At 37.6% G+C, this 20,205-nt stretch overlaps 1 protein-coding gene across 2 annotated transcripts in view; it reads right to left on the reverse strand.

Annotated features, from left to right (window-relative positions):
• LOC117424383 (regulator of microtubule dynamics protein 3-like) overlaps positions 1 to 20,205 on the reverse strand; it is an 80,512-nt gene that overhangs the window by 14,563 nt on the left and 45,744 nt on the right. For both annotated transcript variants that reach the window (XM_058991403.1, XM_058991402.1), the window contains exons 8-9: positions 5,244 to 5,319; positions 3,288 to 3,365 (exon numbers count right to left, since the gene is read on the reverse strand). In XM_058991403.1, coding sequence (XP_058847386.1) covers positions 3,288 to 3,365; positions 5,244 to 5,319 — 154 coding nt within the window. The remainder of the gene's footprint in view (positions 1 to 3,287; positions 3,366 to 5,243; positions 5,320 to 20,205) is intronic.

Here is a 20,205-nt window from a genome sequence, read left to right on the forward strand (position 1 = left end):
TCTATTTGGGAAGGAACAAAACCTAATGATCAGGTAATATCTTTCACCAGATTGCTGCCTTTGTTTATTTGCTTGTTCGGTGCTGGCAGCATGTTAGCCAGGGCACCACAGAGGAGCAGAGATTACTGTTCTGTCCAGCTGCCCCTCTGATCGCCTGCTCCTCTCAGACAGGTTTAATCAATTTCACAGAAATTTGCCCATTAGAGGTCTTTGATTTTGTACTCTCGCTCTACAGCAGGGCCCAGCACTTCAAGCATCCTCCCACTGCTACTGAAATGTTACTCACAGGCGGTTATATCAACGAGAGGAAAGAGCTTTTGAAAAGCTCAGGGTTGCTTCTCTGCTTTACGCTGATGGATTTTTTAAAATTATTATTAAAAGTATCAAGCATAAATAAATGCTATAAATGACAATAGCTTGTGAGAAAACCCAGCTGCTTGATTCAAGTAGGTGATCAAACATTTATGCAGATATAAACTGCACAATAACATTACATTTTTCAGCCATTCCTAAGGCAGAGGAATGCAGTGGATTAAAAATCAATAGTCCTTTATGAGCAATATGTAATTAGAATAAAACAATTATTCATTTTAATAAAAACAAAATTATAAAAAATAGGTAGAAATAGGTTTCTGCTTGGAATCTTGTGTTGTATCAGTTTTCTGCCACTCACAAGGACCTTGTATAACTTCTTTGGTCATTCATTATCATTCGTGGGCAGAAGAGTTTACCAGTTTGACCAGATTGTTTACAAGGGTTTCATTCCTGAAGCAATCGCAATAATGTAAACTAGTGCCTGCACATGCAGAGGGTCCTCAGTCGCATAATAATGGCACAGTACCTGAAAGGTTAAAAATCTTTGTATCAATTGAAAGTTTTTTTTTATTACAGCCAGATGCAAAGAAAAAAAGCCTATAAGACAGATAGTTATAGGGTTCACCATGAGATTGACAGATGGACCGACGCAATCTGTGCACAAGGGTCTGCATGTTTTGAGCGAGGGGGTACACACAGCACTGGAAACACACACAGAGTAGTCATTCATTCATTCTTTTGATAAAGCTTTAAATACTAAAAACAGTACAGGGAGAAAAGGAATGCATAGACACGACTGTAGTTATATACATATCCCTTTAAAATGTAATACCTCACAATTTAAAACACAAGAGAACCATCTTCAGGGCTTCTCACAAATTCTGAGATGATTAAAACAAAACACACCCTTGTGATTCCTCCTAAGACAATAAAAAACACCACTATTTGTTTTAAGTAGTTTGCGATCAGGTTGCTCAATAACATATTTCTTCATATTGTGGTTCAAAACCGCTTGTCTGGGTTAGAGATCATCTGACATCTTGTATAAACAAAGCTTCCCCACAGTCATTGCTGCCCGGATTGTGCTAACACGTTTTATATCTGGCAACATTTAAAGGACTTAAAACAGAGTCTTTAAAAACAGTGCTTCTGTGATTATGGTACCTGGTGAATGCTGTATCAGTCTTTGACTTAAAGGTGCTTAACTGCGAAGAATTAGCATCTGTCATACAATTAGAATCATCAAATACAGTTGAAGTTCTTACCACAGTGACACGAGACCAAGTCGGATACATGACGTATCTACAAAGGAGGCTTGTCACTAACATTTGGCTTGAGTGATTGAAGACATTGAATGTAGAACATTTCTTTTAGGATTTCTAAATTGATCATTTTAGTAAACTGCACATGTAAAAATAGAACAACTTTGGAGCGGGGTGTTAATAAAAAAAAAATAAAATAAAAAGGTTTCTGTAATTCACATCTGCTGGCTGACACTGCAGCTCAGGAAGCCAGCGCTCGCCTAAGCAGAGGCGCAGATTCGAAAGAAAAACACCCGAGGACAAGACATGCTTATGAAAATGTACAACATACAACCGCAGCTCTGGAATAGCTGCTATTACAGCCATTTGGGCTTAAAAGATTTATTGGAAGTTCCTCTTTGCATTGAAAGAATCAGGGCTAATATTCACACAGTCTTCCAAACTTGAGCACCGATTTGCATGGCTTACCATTTTTTGTTTGATGTTACAGACTGCCCATCTCTATGGTCAACATGTTAGTATTCAACATGGATAAAGCTTTAAAAATGGTAGATTTGAATATCTTCCCCATGACTTGTATGTGCATTTGCAAATACATAAATTTGCAAGTTGTGCCATTTCATTTTCTTTCAGGACATTGAGTTGAACAGTTTGGAAAGACTAGATATCATAATTACTACTGCATTTAAACACTCAATAGTGCAGAAATTAGAAATACTAAAATAAATAAATTCAATAACAAACATTTCGACTATAAGTCTTTTTCAATGTTTGTTTCTTTTAATATTTCTAAAGACTAGCTCTTACCTTTAACTTTAAACATTCCATCTTAACATACACTTAGTCATAAGTAGGTATGGGCATCTCCACCTTCTCCAGGGATATGCTTACTTAGCAAGGACTAAAATGCAACATGTTAGTAAAGGTTCACATGCTTTCCTAGCTTTAGGAGCTGTGCATGACAGTGCTCTGATTAAGTGAATGGCACAGCTATCCGTGCAAGGCTAGTGCTGTTAGGGCACTTAGTTCCATTTCACTGGATTTGCTTTGTTGGTAGTCGTGACCTGCAGTTACTCTAAACTTTTGTCCCATAATTGCTCCCATATGAAAACAACAACAGAGACGTATGGTACCACAGCATGCCACTGCTGGTAACTGAATTTCTATCCAAACCACAGTAGCAGTAATAGGTTTTCAATCCACTTCAGAACGGTTGAAGACAATTTTTTTGGGGGGTGGGGGGGGGGGGGCACAGATTTTTTTAAAGCATGCTGGAGTCCCTTTTTTGTTTAATCCATGTTACAATGGAAACAATTGGGTGCTGCCATTATTTCCAGAATTGCATTCGCCGTCATGACACAATCTCTACAATGTATTTGAACAGGCAGCTATCTTAACCATCATTTTATACTAAAAGTGTGGCATTTGGAACATAGTGTGGCTGAGGAGAGACCTACAGACAAGATAACTCAAGAACACACACTTGCATGGATGACTTCAAGTCATACAAAAAAGGTCAGTATTTACTGGTATTTCAAACTAGTCAAGGGTCCACTTGTACATCAATCAGCAGGAAGAGCATTCTAAATGCTAGCAATGAAGACCACGGCTCCCTGAGGGTAATGGTACCAAACATGCCCACCCTCCCCACCCCCTCATACAGACACACCTATAACCTGAGTGCTGGGGATTTAAAGCTCTTTATCTTACATCATAGCACCACCTTCCGAGCAGATAGTAGCACATTGGGTCATTGGACTTCAAGGCGATTGCCTTATCGATGTGTTCCTGTATAAATGACAAAACACAGTTACAAGTCACAAAAAGGTCATCTGGAAAACAGAGGCAACCATGATGAATACAAGACAGTACAAAGATAAAGACTCACAGAAAGAACCCCTTTCAACGATTACAACAGAGCTTTAAATGTGCCGTGCCACATGTATTTCTGACATATTTGAGAAGGTTGTAAGTTGATAAAGCTCATGCTGAAAATACCTTGGTGCTTCTACTCAGATATACCTACAGTATTGCATATTACACTCAAATCCTTCTGTTAAGTTGATTGTAGCAAACAAGATCATTCCATAAATATGACCTGTTTTGCACTTGCATTAGCTACATAGATCTCAAATGTGCAGCTTTGAAAGAAATCCATGTTATAACAAACATGTATTTTTAAACCTGATATTTGGTACTAGATCATATTCCTTATTCTCAGAAAATCTGCAACACTTGCCCTTCCTGATGTCATTTCATCTTAGCAGTGTCTTCTGGGTCAAAGCATGTTACTGTCACTCAATAGAGGAACCAGCTGGTTGGTTAATAACAGGAAAGAAGCCATTAGAGGAGTTGGGGACCCTTCAGGTGAAATGATCGAGCACGTGCAACACAACTGAAAGCATGGCTTACAAACAGATATTTCTTTAACCAAGTGTAGTACCAGATAGGTTTTAAAATTAAACATGTTTAGTATGACAAGTTTTTTTTTTCTTCCAAAACACTTCAGACTGATATAATGAATAGAAGGAGGACAACAGGTAAGATTTACTCAATCATTTTGTTAGCTACAATCATAGCAATGCCAGGAGTGGCTGCTTAGCTCACAGTGAGAAAACAGCTTTAAGAAAGCATGTGAGCATGTGTGCCTGTAGCTTAAAATACCTTTAGAATGTAAAACTAGAGAGCTAACCAGGCTTGGTTTCTGATGAAATTCAGTGCAGTGAAGGGTAATACTGAGGAATGTGGTGAACAGTCACTGTGGAATCGAGTCGTATAAATAACAAGACCGTGGAACACTTCAGTTTTAAACAGCCATGTTAGTCTGGGTACCTTCAGAAATAATGCAGCACAATAGCAAGAGCACAGTCCTAGAAATTATATTTGACAGCTATGGAAATTCTGTTCTGGCTTTTACAAACAAACTTTAGCCAACAATATCTTGTTATAATTACTGCACTTCTTTGGAACACAAAGTAGTCATTCACTTTAGCCAATTAACCTTTCTTTGACCGAATTTAACTGTTTGATATTTTTATTTGCTTTGGATATTGTTGAATGCATTTGGCTTTTTATTTTTTAACTTGTATTTTTTCCCCAATTATGTCACCTCAACACTGAACAGCGATCTCTTTTCCCACTGCCCAGCCGTTTGCATCTTTTCAAACAGCGAACATAAGCAACTGATGTTGCCATGCTACTTAACCCTGGAGGCGAGAGTTCAGCTTGACTGGTTGCCACCCTGCCTTATCTGGCGCCTGGCCAGTAAGGGTTGTTGTGTCAAAGCAAGGCAAACAAAACACAGACATTTTATCTCCAGTGAAACACATTGCCAAACCATTACAGTCAACAAAAGGAAAAGAATGGGGGAAAACAACTTGAAACAAGTAGATAGGGGAGGACTAGTGATACATATGTAATTCTACCGCAAATGCACTTCCGTCCATCTGAAACCGCACACTTAACTGCGTTTTTAAATTTAGATAGCTGACTACAAATATTGACATTGCTAGATTTAGAACACACAAAAACATGGCTGTCGCTTGCTTTGAAATTGTAGCATGCGATTTGTCGACTACCAGTTTCTGAGGTCGACTATTCGGTGCTACCCCTACAAACAGAAAATAACAATGTTGCTATAGGCTTTTTAAAATAATTTGTATTTACCTTAAAAATGTAGCCACTCTTGAGACGCCCATGCGTGCTCTCGTAGCGAGATGTAAGGCCCGTCAAAACCGCAAACCTGGGGGGGGAGGGAGAGAGACACTGGTTTAATGATGGATAATTTCCTGATATGTTAACATAAAGGGAGATACCGAGGTAAAAAATGATGTTTCCAAGCAGAAACCACGGTAAGCGAAGGTCTTATGTGCTCATTAAGCACAATATTGAATCAACAGATTTCTGTCATGATGATACCATCTCAAGCCACGACGATGAAGCTGTTCTCTCACACACTGCTTCTGTTGTAAAACACTCAGTCCCTGTGAGGGATGGTCCGAGTGGATCTAATAGTATTGAGCATAAAGTTCTCCTTCAGGGTTTATACCTAAATTGTCAAATTAATTTTTCTTTGTTACAGGATATAAAAAAATACAGTGGAGTTTGTGAGGCAAATTAGGTGGTATTGGGTGGAGAATTAATAAAACTCCACCCAGTTGTTTGAAATGGCTAAAAAAAATAAAATAAAAAAAACAACTATCCCAAACCTGAAGAGTTGTGCTTTTCTAGAGATAATTCACACTTGGTTAATAGAACCCTGTATGATATATAAAAAAAAGTTGTTTAATTAAAGGCATATTGATTTAGATCTAAGAACTGCCATCATTTCAAATAATTCAAACAAATTTACCCCTGCTGCTAATCTGCCCTGCATGTTTTTTAATTTGCAGAATGCATTAATTCCAACTAACTTGCTTTTCTGTTCAAAAGTAGACTACATGAACTACATTATAACTTTACATATTTAACTCTAATGCATGTGCACACAGCCTACCAACTGTATTGAGGGGTGGAGCTGTAGTTATGCAAGTTACATTCAATAAACAGTACTGCTTTTTCAGGGGTGACATACAGACTGTGGGCTCAGTTGTTTGTTAGTGCTCCTGTAATTATGAAAGCACCAAACAGCTAGATGTGATATCTTTGGTCAACAAATACAAAGCCTCTGTGGGGCACAATGTCATATCAAATTGAATAGTTTGTCCAGGAGGTTTGGTGGGTTTGGTGGGTTTGGTGGTGCAGTGGTTAAAGAAAAGGGCTTGTTACCAGGAGGTTCCAGGTTCAATCCCAGCCATAGACTCACTGTGCGTGACCCTGAGCAAGTCACTTAACTTCACCGTCCTTCGGATTAGACGTAAAACTGAGGTCTTATTGTAAGTGACTCTACAGCAGCAGTTGTGATGCAAAGTTCACCCCCTAGTCTCTAAGTCGCTTTGGATAAAAAAGCATCCGCTAAAATGACTAAATAATAATAATAATAATATAAGCCTGTAAATACAATGTTGCTACCTTCAATAGGAGATATGAGGCTTTGACACCTCACTAGGATGCTTAATTAAGAATGCATCAAATAGGGCTCCCGAGTGGCGCATCCAGTAAAGGCGCTCCTCGCAGGATGTGCCCTATAGCCTGGAGATCGCAAGTTCGAATCCAGGCTATGTCACAGCTGACCGTGACCGAGAGTTCCTAGGGGGCGGCGCACAATTGGCTGAGCGCTGCCCGGGTAGGGAGGGCTTAGGTCGGCAGGGGAATCCACGGCTCACCGCGCATCAGCGACCCCTGTGGCCGATAGGGCGCCTGTGGCTCTGCAGCGGAGCCGCCAGATCTGTGTTGTCCTCCGGCACTATAGGTCTGGTGGCATTGCTGTGGATCCGCAGTGCGAAAAATGACGGCTTGGAAGGAGCACGTTTCGGAGGACGCGTGTTCAAGCCTCCGTTTCCCGAGTCGGCGGGGGGGTTGCGAGCGGTGAGCCGGGGATACAGATAATAATTGGGCATGCTAAATTGGGGTGAAAACCGGGGTAAAAATAATTGGCGACGACTAAATTTAAAAAAAAAAAAAAAAAGAAAGAAAAAAAAAAAAAAGAATGCATCAAATAAGTACAACTCCAGATAACGTAAGAATTATTACCCAAACATATTAAATGCTAGAAACATGACCTCAGCAGCAAGTCCTCCAATCCAAAGTATATTTCTGTGTGTTTTCACTTCTGTATCAGTGTGGTTATGTGTTTTGAACAAAGCCTCATTTCAACTCTTAAGCCCATTTGATTTGTACAGCACTACTCTACCATATTTTATCTCTACTGTCCACTTTATTCAAACAACAAGGAGTAGTGGCAGGCTGTTATAAACAGTAGGCACTTAACTGAAGGCAAGATTAATTCCAAATCTTAGTTGACTTCTCAGGGCATCTACAAAATAACTGCCAAGCACACAAGGTCGAGACAATCCATGAGGTTTAGTGACCCATCACAGTTAAGACCCACTGATTTGTGTCCTGGACGGCCACTCCACTCTATGTTCAACAGGTAAAATTTCATAATTAACTACAACAGGGTCTCGATGGATGTTTAATTGGTTCAATTAAACGATTCAGAACAGGGTTGGAAGAGACCAGGAGTGGAAGGGCTAACTTTGGCCACCCCTGCATTAAAGGAACAAGGTCATTCAGAGGGTCTCTAAATCTGAGCTTGACTCACAATCCATATTCAACTACTGCACAGGGTATGGCCTTATGAATCGAGAAGGATATTACAGAATTCATTTAAAAATAAAATAAAACGACGTGCTGAGAGGCACAGTGCTCGTTCAGTGTGTACCAGGGGGTTTATGACCCTGGTCAAACCACAAGATTCCAGTTGGCCCCAGTTCGGGAACAATAACTTCCCCACACAGTGGTGAAGGAGTTGCTTTTCTCTCCAATGTAATTATACAGTACAACAGAGAGTAGTGAAAGCAGGAGTCGGTGAGTCTGCCTTAATTCTCAGTGCAGGGATCACATAGCACCACAGAACCCATTAGATTGAGGTCTGTACTTTGGCTGACTCCCCATCACAGCAGACCCCTTTCCCCTTTTAGATTCCCCTCCCCCACCCAGGGCTGCCAGGAGGTAAGATATATGGCTCTCGGTGGCCCAGCACCTCCAAGGTAGCGGTTGTCCATACTGCCAATGAAAACAACCCCCCTTTCTTTTCCCGGGCAAAGTCTTTCTCAATCACAGAAGTCAGAGATCTGCCAATGTGGAGTGCCAACAATTACAGTGTTTGGAAAAAAAAAAGACGACTTTCATAAATGAACGTACGTGGACAGCGTGCCGCCTGCTTGTTCCTTCAAGGACACGCACGCCCGAATGGACTACATGCATCAATTTACATTATTTAGCATGTATAGTTCTACAAAGGGGAACAGAGGGCATAGTTAAATATTAGTGTAATCCAAAGGTATTAAGCTTACAAGTCTCTATTTACTGTATATTTAATTTAGTTTTCTAGGCTTTATTTTGATTCCATTTTAAAATTTCTCCTGCCACCACACTATTACACTGACTTCAGCATTTCCCAGCACAAGGAGGAGAAGAATATGAATTAGCAGGGCAGCATGCACACCCAAGCTTTAATTCATTCTACTTAAAAGCACATGAACTCATTTAACGTTGTAGATTGTGCTTCTGTATTTAAAAAGTAACTTTGTTCCAGGTTATAACTGAACAGAAGCTCATACATTGACTCTTTGTCCTGCAGTATGTTTTTATTAGAAGCTCCAAATCAGATATTCAACAGAAGCGTAAAGGAAATGCTGTCAATTACGTTTAAGGAAACCTTTTGGCATGGTTTAATCCAATGTAGTTTCCTGTAACTTTTTTTATTTTAAATGATTTTTAAACGAAAGCCGACAAAGAGTAAAACATTATGTCCAGCTCGCCGATGCAATGCAATTAATTACCTACAACAAATGAACACATTTTTATATAAAAAAAAATAAACATAGGGTACTGTATGTTGCGGCAGTGGGCTTCAAAGCTAGATCAGCTTGCATTCATACTTTTTATTTTGCTATTAAAATAAACTTAATACATTCAATGACCAATGTTTTGACAAGAAGTCTTTTTCAAAATCGGCAAAATTGAATTTATTAAGTTTCTTTTAATATTTCTAAATTCAGCACTAGTGTTAATAGTTATGGATACTTTTTATTGTGGACTAAAATGTACAAGTACTGTACCCGCTATTCAAACAAGATGTCATGTTAAAAAGTAATAGCAGGGTTCCGAAAAAGACGTCTTCTACAACTGTTTAAATAAATGTAACTGTAATTTTTCTTTTCATTGTTAACATCCCGACAACTTTTTACACTTTTAAACTAGGGCCCTACCAAATTCACAGTACATTTTCATAAATTGCATGGTCATAACATTTTAAAAATCTTAAATTTAATGGTTTCAGCTATTTACATCTTACATATCACGGTGGTGTAACAAAGTATGAACATGGAGTTAAAAACGGCAAAATATAAACATTTAAAGCCCTGAAGTTAACAAAAGCATGTGACTAACAAAGTAGAAACGCTAAAATAAAATGAAACTGAAATCCAGAGGATCACTCTATGATTGTTGTTTCTGTTATTTAAAAAAAAAAAAATGTTCTGGTTTTAAACATCAGTAACTTAAAAAAAGATTCTGAAATTCTGTTTCTCTTCACTCCCTGTCTCTGTGGTGTAAATACCTGTCCGTATTTAGACACGGCTCTCTGCATCCATTGAGTTTGTTGGAATTGACAGACAGCGCCGAGCTAGGGACAGGTCTGTAGCTGGACAATATATCCAGAGGCTAAAAAAATATTTATTGTATTTATTTTTTTGTCCTGCGGTGCTTTTAATGAATTTTTCTGCTCATACTACTACTTGGTATATATGTGGCTTCCAAATTATTTTACATGATCCGCTGCAGTAATGATTGCAGCACTTTTTGATTTATTTTGGGCACTCATTTTAAAATGTAGGTCTAATTTGACTCGCCTGACGGTACTACCAGCAGTGTTGCCAACTTTTCAGATCTGGAAGTTGCCAGATCGGCCTCAGAAATTCGCTATTTTAAAGCAAAAGTCCCCAAACAAATCATAGTACACAGACACACCAACAACAACAACAACAACAACAACAACAACAACACATAATAATGCAATGGTGTAGTACGCGAAAATGGTTCCCCCAGTCAAAATTTCATAGATTAGCCTATGAAAAATCCCCCCCCCCCCCCTCCTCCTCCTCACCCCAGAACAAATTTCAGACATTGAAAATAAATTTTTAGCTTTGCAGGACGAATTACATTTTAAGCATGCCTATTGTAAATAAATAAATAAATAAATAAAAAATAATAATAATAAAAAAAAGGTACAACAAGATATTTGAGTTTAAAACATAAAAAAAGGCTTAACTGGTGTTGATATATCAACGTCAAATGTAATAGGCTACGTGATGCATTTTGAAATACAGAATTATCACAATCAAATGGCTGTGCTCCAAACCCCAAAAAGCATGGGAAAGTTTGCCACATCTGTAACTGCAAAAACAAAACTGAACTGAAACAAGCTAACAAATTGCATCAGGAACCTGTAACGGTACATATAACTTCATTGGAATTTAGTGCAGGGTAGAAGCACACAAAACACAATTTCACGGTGCAGAACGAATTTCACGGTCCGTGTCACGTTTTTCATGGTGAAATGGGTAGGGCCCTACTTATAACTTGAAGCCTGTTTCAAAGCTCTTTTCAAAATATCCGCTCCAGTGCGCTGGGGTTTGAGATCAGACCTCTCATCAGTGGTTCCCAACCCTGGTTCTGGGGACCCCCTGTGTCTGCTGGTTTTCATTCCAACTGAGCTCTCAATTATCCAGACCCTTAAATTTAACTGACAATCTGCTTTAACACCTTTTTAATTGTTTTCAGCTCTTAAAACAGTTGCATCATTCAAGTTACTTATAAAATGTTACAGCTAACTTGAAATCTGCAATTGTTTAGGAGCAGAAAACAATTAGAAAGGTCTAATTAAACAAAATCAGTTCAATTAAGGGTCTAATTAAGTAATTGAGAGCACAGTTGGAATGAAAACTAGCAGACACAGGGGGTCCCCAGGACCAGGGTTGGGAACCACTGCAGGAAGAGCAATTTAAAAAAACAAACAAAAAAAAAATGACATGCTCTGGCTTTTCTTTTCTGTATCACATCATGGATCGTTATTGCTGTGTTACCTGTTACTTAAACAGTTGTAGCAACATGTGGGGACGTGCAACGCTATATTGTTTGGAACCCCGCTACTTACTCTAAGTGTTGGCAGCTGTTTAGTCTTGTGGTAAAAGCTAATTTTCTGTTATACGTGTAAAATTCTACTTGGCAAATTCCATCTTCCACTCACATTGCTGAAGTGTTTAAACTAGGGTGCTAAACTGTCCACTGGTTTACATTTTAGTGGCCTTTGTTTAATTGTGTTGTTGCGTTCTTTACAAATTCTGTACTGAATCATATGAAAAAACCCAAAACAAACCAACTGACACACATTTGCAGATAATTCTATTATATTTGTAATTACCTGCAGTTTAATGTCTTTTTAACCCTTTGCGGTCCATTGTCGGACTGGGTCCGACATTGCAATTATTCCTCACAGGTCCTTTGTCGGACTGGGTCCGACATCATTATAGCAACGCAATAAACGGGTGTTTAGTCGTTTTTTCTCCGGAAAAAGCCGAGAAAACCATTCAATTGCCGAGTGGTAGCGACAGGAGCCGAGACAAGTCGGAAAAAAAAAAAAAAAAAAAAAAAAAGGCGTATTTCATGAATAGTCATACATGGTATCAGGTATCAGATAATGGGCGTCCATAATAAACAAGCTGGCTAAGTGCGTCAGCGCACTGAGACTATCATGGACATTTGCAGAGCTTTTTTCAGATGTTATAGTAATAAAATAATGACTTTGATCGCATTATTGAGGAGTTTGGTGATAAAACGAGTGATCTGGAGATGATCGATCGGTATGTACGACTATTATTATTATTATTATTTATTTCTTACACAGCTGAACGCTATAGCAAACAAAAGGCTGGGGAGGGGCTGGAGATGCCTAGTGTGTGCTTTGTTGATATGCAGGGCCATTTAAACCCGTTTGACTGTGAAAAAAAATACTTTTAAACAGCGCGTATAAAATTAACTGCGCGTGTGAAAATTAATTATTCCTGGCGTGCCTGACGCGCGATTAATAAATGGACCGCAAAATTGTTTTTACAAACAATACATTTGTTATTAATTTTTTACATGACTTTCCCAATCAAGAAAATATATTACACAACCCCTTTCACTTTAATACACTGAAAAACATACAGTACTGTAATTACTGAAGATAGAGGCTGAATAAAAAGAGAAAACACCATAAATGTAGTTATTCCACAAATGAGGACAACCAAACTGCTTACAGCTATCCTGAAGAGTGAAATAAGCAAAGCACTCTCATGAACTTCCATGGAGTATTCCATTTATATAACAAGTACAATATTTGGGAACAGTGTGTTTAAACCGATATTTAACAGGTGATATCAGGGAATTACTTCCCTTTAAATCAAGCTCTGCCAAGCAACTTGCCAGAATCTGGAACCGTGACACATTCTCCCAGTTATTCTGTCGTTGGATTTGAATAAATGCAAGATACAGCTATGGCTAAACGTTTTGCATCCCCCTATAGAATTAACTCATAAAGTCGCATGAAACCTGCTGCATAATGTTACATTAAGATATTAAATTACATAACACTTTGTAGTGTCATATACTTAACAAAAAACTGACAAATGGAAAAATGTGACATTTCAAAATCTAATATGAATTACTGTACCATTATTATGGCTTCCGGTGGACTTCTGCAATATAGATTCTATAGTTTCTTTGATTACATAATGTTAAATAAAATATCTAAATTATGTTCAAATAGTTACTAGGTATTTTTTTTATTGTCTCAATTAAATTCTAGGTCATGCAAAACTTTTGGACGTAGCTGAATAATCCAAAATGAGATCCAGACAAGAAATATTTACTCAGGACTACCAAATATAAAAACTGTATCTACTTGTTAGCTGTTTAATAAAAAATAGTAAGAAACGCCTCTCAACTAATCTGTGGTGAAGGTCCTTGGGCAAAGGCTCCTAGCCTTACTGCTATCTTGGTATGCAACCATGGCAGGGGAATTTTCAAATAACTATGTAACTTGGTGTCCGACTGACATATTTCTCAAAACAAATTAATTTCCTATTGAAAATTATATATTTTTAGAAAGGTAACATTTTAATCTACGCTGCACATTAACTTATTAATACATTTAAAAATTGTTTTTGCCTTTTTTTTGTACTTTCATATTTTGAATCTCATAACCGACCCCTGTCCCAGAGTATGATTTTTAAGTTTCAGAGTGAAATGTTACACATTTAATTATTATAATGTTATGTTTTTATACAAAAATCTGAAAGAAGTATTTAAGTTGTTTCAAAAACATATGTTAAATATGAGAAAAGCTATGTCATTTTCTATTTATACACCATTCTATGCATGTCCCAGAGTTTTGCACACAAAATCTCATAACCGACACCCACTGACTTTTTGTGTAGAAATGCTAACATATCAATAAAGTCTTTCAATCAAGGTGAAAGGTCAAGGGTTTCTGTAGGGAAGGACTGGAGACAGGGGTAAATATGCTCTTCATTATTTTTAAAATATTACCGTTTAACTCCCTAGTACAGCCTGGCACAGTTGTCTAGCTCATAACCAACACCGCTAGCAAAACATGGAAATAAAAATATTTATGAAATGTACATGTATTTAATATAAATTTACTTTATCCTCATTGTTATTACATTGAAATCGGAAAACAATGGCTGCCCTGTTTGTTGTAAATGGACAAAGAAGTGAAATTTCTCACAACCGACACCTTACAATTTTTCTCATAACCGACACGTTTCAAAAACAAGAAAAATGTTGGTTATGAGAAGTTAGTGTCGGTTATGATTTTTATATTATTTACTTGTATACTTCAAATCTGTATACTTCAAATCATTTTTTGGGGTGTCACACATTAATAACACTAAAATCCCATTATATAGAGATAGTTAGGGTTACAATCAGTTTTATATTCTCTTCCGGATCCAGAGCTGATAGTTAAGATATTAATAAGATGTCTTTGTATATAGCAAGGCTGAGCTATGTATTTGTGAGAAGTTTAGAAGATACATGGAAAGAAGAAAAAATTATATTGAGAGACAAAATAAGAACCTAGCAAAGGAAAAGACGTAAAAAAAAATATATACCAATAAGTGAAGTGTCAGATACGGTACAGAGGGGTAGAAGAAAGAATTGGAAAAAGGCTTTTCATAAAAAACAAAAGACAGACCGACAACTAAAAGAACTGACCACTGTCACTCCACAATCAACACCACCACATCCTGTAAATCAGGGAAATAAGTGTGCAGAAAGGCCCTCTGTATCTGGAGCAGGCCAGGTCCAAACGCATGAATCACCGTGCACCTCTAGAAAAAGTCTTGGGAAGGGAAGACAGATAGAAGAGAATACTTCCAAAGAAGAAAAACCATAAAGGCCACAGAAAAAGCAAAGTTCCTTGAGGAAAAGATAAGAAAGCTGGAAAGACAAACTGAAAAATACAAATTCTGATGTAGACTTGCTTGTGTGTTTTGGATCATTGTCTTGCTGCATGACCCAGCTGCGCTTCAGCTTCAGCTCACGGACGGATGGCCTGACATTCTCCCGTAGAATTCTCTGATACAGAGCAGAATTCATGGTTCCTTCAATGATGGCAAGGCGTCCAGGTCCTGATGCAGCAAAGCATCCCCAAACCATGACACTACCACCACCATGCTTGACCGTTGGTATGAGGTTCTTACTGTGGAATGCAGTATTTGGTTTTCGCCAGACATAACGGGGCTCATGTCTGCCAAAAAGTTCCACTTTTGACTCATCTGTCCATAGAACATTGTTCCAGAACTCTTGAGGATCATCCAGGTGCTTTTTGGCAAACTTGAGACGAGCATTCATGTTCTTCTTAGTGAGCAATGGTTTCCACCGTGCTACTCTACCATGAATCCCATTTTTGCCCAGTGTCTTTCTGATGGTGGGGTCATGAACACTGACCTCAGCTGAGGCGAGAGAGGCCTGCAGATCCCTGGATGTTGTTCTAGGGTTCTATGTGACTTCCTGGCCGATTTTATGCCTTGCTCTTGGAGAGATTTTGGCAGGACGGCCACTCCTGGGAAGATTCACTACTGTCCCAAACTTTCTCCATTTGGACAATATGGCTCTGACTGTGGTTCGGTGGAGGCCCAGAGCCTTAGCAATGGCTTTGTAACCCTTTCCAAACTGATAGGCATCAACAACTTTTTCTGGAGGTCTTCAGGAATTTCTTTTGTTCGTGGCATGATGTGCCTCTAGAACCTGTGTGCTGACAACTTCACTCTGATGGTAAGGGCCAAAGTTAGTCAGATTTATATTGGGCAGGGCTGGCCCAAATCAGGCCTGGTTGTTAACCAAAGTACTCAAACAGTGGACCCTAATTATCCCTATAATTGGGTTGAGTTAACTGGGGGGGGGGGGGGGGGGGGCAATAACTTTTTCACACCTGAAGATTACCTGTTTGATTACCTTGCACACAAAACAAATGAAAGAAGCACCAAACTTTGGGGTCATTTTTTCTCTCAGACTCCCTCTATATACTACAACCCACAAAAAAATCTGACCAAATACAATGTGAAAAATGTGCAAAAATGCAGTAAATCAGACGGGGCAAATACTTTTTCACGGCACTGTATATAGTTTTAAAATGTATTTAAATAAAGGGCTCAAAGGGTACCATGTCAACTGGAATATGATATAGAAGGACAGCCTGCAGTCTGTAACCCTTTCTTCTGATGCTTTAATGAATTGCACCCAAGGATTTAGCTATAAGATGAAGTGCTGAGAAAGAAACTCATAACCAACACAGAGCTTTCATAACCGACACCCCACACTCATAACCAACACTGTAATTAAAATTAGAATTTAAAGAAATATGAAATATAAGTTTAAAAAACAAATGCTATAGTTGTTTTCTATTTGCAAAACACTCCACATCTAAGTACCGTTTGCTTAGGAATTATTTTTTCTTCAGGAAAAAAACTTTTATGAAAATGTTATTTAATAGAGTGTCAGTTATGAGGTAGAAATTTAAATAATTTAAATTAAAAACAATGAGTTTTTAATTATTGGGTGAAATATACATAACAAAAAAAATTACAATTCTAGAAATACCACTTTTATAAATCTATCTGAACAACAGTGTTCAGTTTTAACAAGTTTTCTATTGGGTGTCAGTTATGAGATTGAGGGGTTCATGAAAGAAAATTAAGAAAAAAATACAAAAAAATGAAAAATATTAACTGTGCCAATAGTAGGAAAACTTTGAAGATTGCTGATTGAGTATAGGTTTAAAAAAACACATAACAGCAATGATTTTATATCAGCTTTTTATCAGTCCAAGTTACATAGTTATTTGAAAATTCCCCGTCAACAAAATAAATACCCTGTCACTCCTCATTGCTTTGATGCCGCACAGGTTCCCCAATGCCTTCCTTTCCCCTCTTGTCAGACTAATGCGCAAAATAAACTCAGAAAGCAGCTGGCGTGGAATTAAAACCAAGGCAGTACTTCAGATCAAGTGCTTCTGATGAGGTCATAAAATGGGTGAAAGGTTTGTAAAGACACTTAGTGTTTCATTTCATGCTATTGTAGTAGAGAACAGTCAGTGTTACTTTCCACTAAACTATGTGTCAGCACCACTAACACTCAAGCTGCCAGTCTGCTTCCATTACAGTAGAATATATACTATACAGTATTATTGGCGAATTAACAGAATAGATGCAGAAGTAGAGAAAATTACCTTAACATTAGCAAAACTACACAAGTAGGCCTACATACTGTACAGTTGGATTCGATACACAGGGACAGCATATAAGAATGTGGCAATAGACAAGTTCATTTCTGCAAGTATACCATATGGTAGTTCCATCAAAGGAAAAAGCACGGTACTTCCTAAATATTTCATTTTTGGCAACATACCCAATTTAGAGACCCTTGACCTTTCCCAGTCTCAGTCAAGCCCTGAAGGGAGATACCCCATATCAAGAGGTGAGAAGGTTTTCCAGTCTCCATGCCAGCCTTTAGTCTTACTATATATACCTTTGATGCATCATCATATTCTGTCATGGTTTGCACCTGACTTGCATCAAAGACCAGGGTTGGGGTCAATTCCTACTTTTCAATTCCAATTCCATTTCTAATTCCTTTGTCAAATCAATTCCCATTCCCTTTGAATCAATTCCAACACATTATTGATCAAAATTGCAATTCGCAGTATTCTGTTAAAATGAGCTTCTCACAGTGGAAGCACATTAGTTAAATTGAAGTCACCATTAGTCAATTAAAATGGCTTCAAATTAAAGCAATTGAAGAATCGCAACAATTGTGTCTAAAATATCAATTCTAGTTCCTTTGAATTGGAATTGGGAATTGATTTTAAAAAAGGAATTGGAATTGAAAAACAGGAATTGATCTCAACCAAGACAGATTTCAAGCAGCCAGCCCATGGTCAGCAATAATACGGCTTCTGATCTCTTTTGACCCAAACTAGATTTAAACCCTGCTGGTAAAGTTTAAAGCTTTGTACCCCACTGCCAATAAATTGAGCCAACAAGTCAACCCTAGAGAAAAGTATCTGTATCTCGGTGTCTGCAAATAAAAACCACATACATACAGTAATCTTTTGCAGGTATTCAAAACACTTGATAAATGCACATGCTGTTTTCACAATGGGAGCTGTGTGCGTATTTGCCCCCTATAGTTCTTGTAGACAACCCCCCATGCTGAGACCACATTGCTACAAAAGAGACTGCCTTGCTGAAACCCAAACAAGGAATGCTAGTTTTCACATAGCTCCTCCAGCTGAGAAAATACTTAGAAAATTGTGTAAGAAGACAAGCATTTGCAAACACTGATGTTTGAGATCCGATGACAGAATTTTCACTTGCTGTCTGCCACAACAGACGTCAGAGCCTTGTTCTGCTCTTTCTGAAGCAAACCAATTAAACAGGGTCCAAAAAAAAAAAAAAAGTTGAGAAAACAGGAGCGACTAATCTTTTCCCACAGAAACTTGATCTGAACAGCATCTCCTAAGGAACAGGAACCTTAGATATTGTTTTCTTTTTGCATTATCTACTGATATTTTTTCAGTCATTAATTTCTTTAACCAATACTTCACTAATGCCGTCACAAAAATACAACAGCCACTACTTATACAGATCATTGGTTAAGATCACCAGCAAGGTTTGTTAACAGGCAAACAAATGGTTGTTTTGCAGTGATAGTCACTTGTAATCTAACCTTAATGTATACTACATTCTTAATCATTTAATAGGAATCACCCTATAAAACTGTCTCTGGAGTAATGTATTTGCAGAAGTCAGCTTGCTGACCATAAGTGGAGTTGACTTTAATGGGAATTCACCAATATCTTCCAAAATAAGCATTAAAAAACAAAAGTAGATGGACTTTCAGATAGAACGTCTAGCTTAAAAAAAAAATGGAAGGAAAGCAAAACATTGAAACATGCAAATTAGAGATTAAGCAATTAAGAGTTTCAAAATAAAACCCTGATTAGAGTGCATTACCATCTGGTAGTTGACCTTGTCTGTATGGTAGCAACTGCTCTACCAACCTGACACAGTCATCTTACTAACTTGAGTTTTATTGCTTAATAATCATTTATTTTCTTACTGCAACTATAAAATTAGCTTTGAGATTAACCACTGTATATACAGACGCCTGTTTTTCATCTCATGTTTAAGTTCCCTTGTGTAAAACTCAAACCGACAGTTATTTGTTTATTTTGCATATAACAATAGTGTAAACAGTATTTATATTTCTCAGACTAGTTCTGCATCTAAAGGGAATGTCTACAAAGCAGCAAAATAAATAAAACATAGCAGCACATCTCTGCCAAGCAGATCCTTGAACGTCAGAACACACCCTCCCATAAAATATCAACAGAAAAATCCAACAAACTTTCATCATTATGAATTGGAATGTCATTTAGTATATATACAAAGCCAGCTGGAATTTCCAGAAGGGAAAGTATAAGAACTGTAGGTAACATAGTAATCAATAGCCTGCAATTCCTGGTTTGAGCTGCCACTGCACAATGTTCCTTTGCAGTTTTCACTGGAAATAAAGTACTCCTTTGGTTTCAATTGGCCCTAACACCTGTGTCTGAGTATGTGCCTCATCCTGATATTTATGTAAGCACCTTTATGGCTGTTGAATGCAAGTACATTTCTTTAGAACAGCATACTGACAGTAAAAATGACAACTATAGCGTTGTAGGTCGACTTCCCTTTCCTCAGTTGTTTCATACTGTAAATAGCAAATTAGTAATTCACTTGCAATTACAATAGCAACAGCAGCTGCACTTGAAAAATTGGAAAGATAACCCATTTTTGTTTTCAAATGCAGGTAAGATTCATTTAACACAGTGATTGTTAATAAATCTTATCTTAGGTGTGTTCAATAATTTTTCTTTACTAACTTCTTTAAATAAATTACCATTACAAAAATCTTATTTGTGCATTTTTCATATAGCAAAATCCAAGAACTACACAATGGTGGCAATATATATTAGAGAAGATTTACTGGAATTATTTTATTAGCATTATGTATTTTAAAACCAAAAGAGAAACACACAATTTTAAATGAGGACCCTACAAATGATCACATCATTAAGTATGTGATCTTTTACATCTTTTTAGTATCAGATAAATAAGTGATAGTGTAAATATTGTTACAGGATTACATCGGACGATAGGCTGTGCAAGTTCCACCCCTCCTCCCCTCCGCCATCTGGGAACAATTAGTTCCTAAAGCTTTCAGACAAATAAAAATAAAGAAATAAAAGAAAAACATTATTAATGCTAGATTATTTACGGATATCACCTTTGGTGAATAACATGCTATACATTGACAGCTGCTTTAACGCTGGAACAAGATTAATGGCCAGCAC

The sequence above is a fragment of the Acipenser ruthenus genome, chromosome 18, assembly GCF_902713425.1.
Source record: "Acipenser ruthenus chromosome 18, fAciRut3.2 maternal haplotype, whole genome shotgun sequence".
Classification (NCBI taxonomy): Eukaryota; Metazoa; Chordata; class Actinopteri; order Acipenseriformes; family Acipenseridae; genus Acipenser; species Acipenser ruthenus.